The 8,223-nt window shown below is 30.8% G+C and overlaps 1 protein-coding gene and 1 long non-coding RNA gene across 2 annotated transcripts; both read right to left on the bottom strand.

The window, feature by feature from the left end:
- Window positions 1-2,061: 2,061 nt before the first annotated feature.
- Window positions 2,062-3,934, bottom strand: LOC114076323. Its single transcript, XR_003577133.1, has 4 exons — window positions 3,753-3,934; window positions 3,321-3,364; window positions 2,559-2,841; window positions 2,062-2,386 (listed from the first exon to the last, which is right to left on the bottom strand). It is a non-coding gene; the product is annotated as an uncharacterized LOC114076323 (long non-coding RNA).
- A 2,642-nt stretch (window positions 3,935-6,576) lies between these two features.
- LOC107012758 (PLAT domain-containing protein 3-like) lies at window positions 6,577-7,488 on the bottom strand. The gene is made up of 2 exons (XM_015212678.2): window positions 7,288-7,488; window positions 6,577-7,200 (listed from the first exon to the last, which is right to left on the bottom strand). Exons 1-2 carry the CDS (start codon window positions 7,369-7,371, stop codon window positions 6,730-6,732), a joined length of 555 nt encoding a protein of 184 aa, XP_015068164.1. The 5' UTR covers window positions 7,372-7,488; the 3' UTR covers window positions 6,577-6,729.
- Window positions 7,489-8,223: the final 735 nt, after the last annotated feature.

The raw sequence follows: 8,223 nt of genomic DNA, 5'->3' as shown, positions 1-8,223 counted from the left end.
CTTCTCTGAACTTCACGACGAACCTGCAGGACGGACCGTCATAGCCATGACGGACCGTCACAAGCTTCGTAATCCCACACTTGGTCAGACTTCCCCATCTTCCTTCAGCAGCTGCACTACGCTGCCACCTACGGACCGTCACAGGCACGACGGACCGTCATAAGCTCCGTAGGTGGTCTCTTCTGCATTTTTTCGCTCAAAATCTCCGCATTTAGCTTTGGACAGATTTCCTGCAAAACAAAGAGAAACTTATATCAAACTTAGCACAAAAAGGCTCTCGGACACACTAAACTTAAGGAATAAGTATTAATTATACCGTGAAACCACGGTATATCAGTAGGATCTTTCCCCAAATCTTTGATAAGTGCATCTATTGTTGCTTGAGTTGATGGCGATATTGTTACTGAAGTGGAAGATTCTATATAATATGATGTAATGATTTTTTTAGTAAATTTGTGTGTAATGAAATTGTGTGTCATAAAGCAAAATTGAAAAATCTACCGATGCATCCATTGTTGTTTTATCGGGCAAAATGTGAGGGATGTTGTGTTAAATATTGTCATCACCATCTTGATCCATGATAGTTTCATTTAAATCTTGGTGCGATTGATGTGCGTCACCATCCTGAATATGCAGTTTTTATGTGTAAACCGTTAATATAATTTGTGTTGATACATAACAGTGTTTATACTCGCATGATACATAACAAAATGAGTATATGTGCATGATACATGACATCAACTAAATGAAAAATCGTATACAATGTATCATAAAACATACCTTTGGAGTAGCATTGACTTGTTGTTCACCCTCGTTAACAGAAACATCAACACAATTCTCAGCGACATCCCCCGCATCGTCGGTGACTTAATGTTCACCATGGTTATCAGAAACACCAACACCATCCTCAGCTACACCACCCATATTAGAAAGATCAATCCGTATTTGTGGAGATGTTTGTTTCTCAGACTGAAAAAATGTGCTTGTATTAGCCTCAACATTGATGTTTTCCTTGCGTCAAGATTGCATCAACTGGGAGTGATTTTCCTTTATCAATATAATCAGTTCCTCAAATTTCTTGTCAATCTGTAAATTATAAATAAATTTAGGATAAAAATAAATTACATTTGATTAAAATTATCAAAATAATTAACTTACGTAATTTTTTAAATGTCCTTTCAACTTTTTAATATCTGAAATTACATAGTTAACTTTCTAAGAATCCGCAGAACCATGTACATCAGCAATCGGGTTTGGAGACATGTCTGGAATAGAATCATGTACATCAGCAGCCGGAGTGGGAAGAAGATCTGCAATAGAAACATGTACATCATCATCCAGTGTCGAAGACATATTTGATTGATCAGCCTGACTCGATTCTGAAATCTTTTTTTTTTATGTATAACCACTTTTTTTCTTCTTTTGGGGGGTGGTGGAAGAGATGTATCAGGCACTTTAGAAGATCTCCTCAATAACTGTTCGGGAGGTTTAGTGGAGATATTATCAAAATCATCTTCCTCATTTGGTTGTACTAAGGGTGGTGAAGAAGGAGGAGCATGTTCAACTTCAACTAGGTCAAAAACTTCAAGTTCCTCTGCTATTGGGACAATGTTTGAACATGCATTCTGAATGTATAACAACAAATAAAATAATCTAAATGTTAATACAATTACATATGTATCAAAACACATTAAATAGTTAAGACATATGACAATGTATCACAAGACATAAATAACGATATTAAATAGACAAACTTGAAATAGTTTATTCTAACAGAAAAAATTGATTCAATTTTACCTCTTCAAAAGTGGTAGACATAAGCATTTCAAACTTTGCCTTATCAAACACAAAAATTGTCAGACGCCTCTCTCCCAAATATCTCGCTCGTCATTCTCCTCTAATCTCTCGCCCGCTTCCTCACTTTTTATACAAACACAAGTGTATAAAAATTGTTTCTAATTGTATAAAGTAGAGAAAATTGTATAAATATATATATATTTTTGTTCCCCTCTCTCCCCTCTTCCAGATCTCGCTCGCCACTCTCCCTNAGCAGCCGGAGTGGGAAGAAGATCTGCAATAGAAACATGTACATCATCATCCAGTGTCGAAGACATATTTGATTGATCAGCCTGACTCGATTCTGAAATCTTTTTTTTTTATGTATAACCACTTTTTTTCTTCTTTTGGGGGGTGGTGGAAGAGATGTATCAGGCACTTTAGAAGATCTCCTCAATAACTGTTCGGGAGGTTTAGTGGAGATATTATCAAAATCATCTTCCTCATTTGGTTGTACTAAGGGTGGTGAAGAAGGAGGAGCATGTTCAACTTCAACTAGGTCAAAAACTTCAAGTTCCTCTGCTATTGGGACAATGTTTGAACATGCATTCTGAATGTATAACAACAAATAAAATAATCTAAATGTTAATACAATTACATATGTATCAAAACACATTAAATAGTTAAGACATATGACAATGTATCACAAGACATAAATAACGATATTAAATAGACAAACTTGAAATAGTTTATTCTAACAGAAAAAATTGATTCAATTTTACCTCTTCAAAAGTGGTAGACATAAGCATTTCAAACTTTGCCTTATCAAACACAACTCTTCAATTGCACATTCTTGGGATGACATTTCGTTCTTTGGCACAATTTAAGGATTTAATTGGGATGCACATTCGTATATCCATACGTTAAGTGCATACGGCAGCCCATATAATCGATATAATTTTTTACTAACATTAAAATCCTGTCTAAGTGAACCGATGAGTTTTGAGAATGATAGTTGACCCCAAGGATAATCTTGATATCTACCATCTTCAACCAATAGAAAATCTACAATGGATATAGTTGTATTATCAAGAGTAGCCAATACAAATGAATGAATAAAGAACAATATAGACATTTGGAGTGAATCCTGATCGTTCTCCCAGTTACCCATCTTAAATCGTTGAACTAGTTGATACTTGGTAACACTATTCACTACACCAGGAAAATACTTTTGAAATAACATACAATTAGTTGATTTTGGGTATTGGAAATCATTGGTATTGCATTTCACTTTAATTCCAATTATATTGCAAATTCATCTATACCAAATTTCAGGATACACCCATTTGAATGTCTATTATGCAACACATTAGGGTTGCCTTGTTCCAACTCTAACAACAGCAAGCACTTAGTGATTTGGCCCTGAAAATTACATTTAGTAATATCTAAAAATGGTCCAAAATTGTCCCTAAACAGTTGGATTACATTCTCCCTAATATTGTTCAAAATCCTTCAAAAAAGTGTTGTTAAAATTGACAGCAAACCTTATGGGATGCGTTGGTATCTTTTTTATCTTGTACTTGAGTGGCTGCAATTTGAAAAAAAAACAAATTTTAACGATATTGAATATAAATATTAAATAAAATAACTAATACTAAATAAACAATTAATACCTTACTGATACATGATATCAGTTTTCAAAAATTCATACTACATAAAAAACATATGATACACATCTAATTCATGTATCAATGCATAGACTAAACACTATAACACACTGAGTCGATATGTATTAAACTTATTGTCTGATATATGGTAACAATTTCCAAATACTCGTTATACATAGAAAATCATCTAACACGCAATTAATTTTTGTATCATGAAATCGAATAAACACTATAACACACTATAACAATGTGTATCAAACGTACTATAACTTCAAAAACAATTTTAAAAGAAGTATAAAAAAGACATACCCGAAGTAATGTCGGCCTGGCAATAGTGGTTGCTGATGCTTTTCTCTTTTGTTTGTGTATTTGTGCAACCTTTGATTTAGAGGATTCCGGAATATCTTTGTTTGAATCCTTCCGAACATTCAAAGGATCATGCAAAGACTTTTTTCTATTTTCTTTTCAACTTTCATCGTCCAAATCATAAATCCTCCTATTCGTAAAAAGGATCCATTAATATGATGTAATATAACGATGAACAAGAAAAAAAGAAGAACAAAAGAACAACGGATGATGGAGTAAGAAGAAGAAAAAGAACCAGAGAACAATGGTAGTTCCAATTTTCAGAATTTCAGATTCTTGAATTTTGAAATTCAAAATTGCATATTAAATGTTGTGAAACGTGTTTGATTAAAAGTTATAATTCAAAATTTAAAAAGTGATTCAGAAGATTGAGTGTTTTAGTGGAGAAAAAATATGCATGATATTGGGGAAGCGTGTGTCATAGGTGTGAGAACGTTATGTATCTCTAAACTTCTATTAAACTTAAAAAAAAAGGAATTATGTAATTTTTTTTTTAAAAAAAGGGGGAAATAAGAGAATAATAAACTTATAGTTGTGTATTTAAGTTATTTTTCCTTTAAAAAATGGGTTGGACCTTTTCCTTCTTTCTTTGTGTATTTATTTGGCTTCTAATTTGGCTAGAATATTGTTTATTTACATTATATAATAAAGGAAATTATGCAAATACACTATAAAAGCAAAATAATTATAAATATATGTTTTTTTTATATTTATACTTCACTAAATAATTACACTATATACTCTTTCAGTTAATTTTGTTTAACTCATACTAAATCAGATACTGTATGTATCAAAAGTTTCTTGTTTAGAAATTTCTCATTAGTCAATAATACTATAAGGGTATAAATATATTTTTTTGGTATCATTAAGATCTTGTTCACACCCTACTCATTAGTCAATGATATATATATATATATATATATCGGAAAATCATATTGTAAAAATATATATTACCAAATGTATCTCTAATGCTCACAAATTTAAAAGTGAACGTGATGACACATGTCTTTTCTCACCAAGACAAGTCAGTCTCGATCCAACGAAAACGAAAAAAAATAGAAAACAATAAAAACAAGAACAAGTTAACACGAAAAAAATTTTCTTTTATTTAAACTCTTCAAATCTACTTGTAACGTGTACAAATCTTTAGAGACATAACTATAAAATTAAAAAATAAATAGAAGTCTCAATTTTTATTTTTTTTAAAGCTAACAATTGATGCAGACTAGACTATATCGGGGAGCTAAATACCGACAACATTTCTCACTATTAGACATGTTCCTCCCACCATAAGGCTATGAAGTGATTACACCATCCATTTCTTCTCTCTGAATTGTTGCTATGTGATACTCCACGTCAATTTGACAGGAGATGTTACCTTATGGCTGCCTAACAACCCATATTGAAATATTAAATTAAATTGACTTGATATTAATTAATTAGCTAAATATTTGAATTAGACATAATTAGCTAGGTTTAAGTATCATTAAGTTGTATAAATATATGGTACGAAAAGTTATTTAGATGGGTATCTTTTAATAAATAATTACGGATTTTAGTGATATTTTTTTATTTAATATTATTTATAATAATATTATGTTAAATTTGCAATATCTCTTAAAAGTGAATTAAGTATGCAATATATATGTATTATAACTATTTTTAAAAGTATATTGTGTTAGGATCGAATTCACGCACACACACTAGATGAATGAAGAACACAAGAACTTTCAAGAGAAAGAGATGAGAGATCTAGAGAGAGAAAGAGAAAACCCAATGTTTCGTGGTAAAACCCCGTGAGTAAACTTCCACGGCGGTGAGGTATATTTTTATTAATAAATCAGAGTATTTTTTGTTACAGAGAATAAATAGGAAAACCTAAAATAGAGAATAAATAGGAAAGCCTAAAATAGAGAATAAATAGGAAAACCTAAAATTAATCAGGCTCCACTACCTAACATATTGTGCTTTGGTAAGAAATTGAACACATTCTATTGTAAGTGCATTATAATGTATGATAAATGTATTATTTATTAATAAAACTTGTATTATATGTGATTAATAAATTATTTGTTGTAATATAAATTACTCCATCTGTTTCAAAAAGATCGACCCTATTTCTTTTTTACTTTGTTTAAAAAAGAATGACCCCTTTTCTTTTTTTGGCAACATTTTGACTTTAACTTTCAATGTGACATGTTTAAGACCACAACATTAAAGAACATTTTGGTACATTTGACATAATTTTAATTTAAAACCACAAGATTAAAAAGTTCTTTTCTTAAACTCCGTTTCAAGTCAAACTAGGTCATCTTTTTTTAAATGGAGGAGTAAGAATTTATTATAAATATATTAAATTGATCAAGTGAAAAAATGTTATTGCTATAAATGGTAAATATTTTTAATTTATACTATATTTATGTAAGTTTGCATGTATTGTATTGTTCTAGCAAATACATTCTTTGTTTTTAAAAAAACGACCTTTTTTTTCTATTTAAAAAGAATGATATCTTTTTTATAACATTTTAATTTCATTTTTTCACGTGACATATATAAAACCACAAGATTAAATGACAACATTGTTATTTGATATAACTTTAATTTTAAGATTATAAAATCTAAAATATTTTCTATTTTCTTAAATTCCGAGTCAACTCAAACTAGATCATTTTTAAAAAAAAAAAAACAAGGGGAGTATTTAAAAGAAAAAATTGTCACAATTCTTTCCTACATATGGATATTGAATCGCTATGAGAGTATGGGCAAATTAGGAAAGACAGAGAAAGAGGACAGATTCTTTATTGAGTTATTCAAAATGTCCATGACAGCAAACACATGCCTTAATCATCACCAAATTCACGCCTATTTTTTCCAACTCACTAAGAGAGAGAAGAAAATCAAACAGATATTCTGGGCCCAATTAAATTACATCAACTATCGAATATGATTCAGAATCATAAAGGGGCTTTTGCTCACCGGACTCATACTTGTTCTTACAGTTATTCCTGATGGCCGTTAGCTTATACGGCGAAACATCAGTGCCCAGCCACTGATCCACGGTGAACAACTGCTGGTTGCATTGTTTGTGTGCTCCGGTAACGGTGACTTCCACGTAGTTACAGTACCATCCATGGTGTGGTCCAGTACCATCTGAAGTCAAATTCATTTTACAGATCGGTCCATTCACACAAGGACCTTTCCCACTGAAGATATCCAAGTTTCCTCTTTCAAAGTAGTTGTAACCTGGACCCATAAGTCCACCCCAGGCCTCTATGTTTTTGATTCGAAGTCCATAGCCATTGGCATCGTAGAGAGTCAACGAAATGTTTGAATCGGTACCAGCTTTTATGATTGAACCAGTGCGAATGTAAGCTGTGTAAACACAATCTTCCTGCATTTCCCCCCATCGAATAAGCAATTAATTGCAAAGTAAAAGTAAAATATCTAGCACAATTGTATGAAGAGTAGAGTAACTTACAGCAGAAATAGAAGAAATAGAGATGAAGAAGAGGACGATCATGAGATTGAACCACATTTGATTAACTTGAGCTGCTACTCCCATGGCGCCTTGTGTAGTTGTCGTCAATTTCTCTAGAAAATGAAAGGATAAAGAAAAATTGATATTGTGATAATAGTTGTATGATATTGATATAGGAGTAGTTTTTTTATTTAAAAAAAGATATAGGAGTAGTTTATTTATAGATGGGATCAAGCGACAGTGGACCCCATATATATATATATATATATTATAAAGTACTTGCTTTTAACTTAAAATAACTAAATTGATAGATTTTCTCTTAGCCAATTATATTCAAATTTCAAGAAAGTTATTAAAAATTTCTTTCGTTTTACTTTTTCTACTTGATAATTTTAACGTTCATATTATAATTTAATTTAAATTATTTATTTTTTAAAAAATAGTTTGATATTAAGAAAAAGGAGAGAAGAAAAAGAGAGTTAAATTCATGTCCTATTTTTTTTTTGTTCTTATTAGGTTTTTATTTAACAATTCAGTTAATATAAAATATATGAAATGAAGGAAATTAAAAAAAATCACAATTTACTATATCACTATTCGATTATAACAACTTTAATGTTTTGAAGGTAATCAACATAACTTAATTAATAAAGTAATAAAAATAAATTAGAAATTATTTATTTGACTTTTGAAATTAAATGAAAGAAGTAGATGGGAATAGGAACGCCTACACGTGAAACAGGCGTTATAATAAAGTAGGAGTAGATGAATAAATAGGTGAACGTGCTTAATAATTTCGAGGTGCTTTTCCCATTACTCTAATTAATAATTTAAGCACTATGCCTTTCGGCTCTTTCAACCTATTACAATTGTCATTTAATGCCTGCCAGATCTTAAGCATTAAACACGGGGATCTGATATTAAAAAATCCATCTC

The sequence above is a fragment of the Solanum pennellii genome, chromosome 3 (assembly GCF_001406875.1).
Source record: "Solanum pennellii chromosome 3, SPENNV200".
NCBI classification, from domain to species: domain Eukaryota; kingdom Viridiplantae; phylum Streptophyta; class Magnoliopsida; order Solanales; family Solanaceae; genus Solanum; species Solanum pennellii.
Note: the sequence above shows the minus strand (reverse complement) of the source record. Positions and strands in the feature narration are given on the sequence as shown.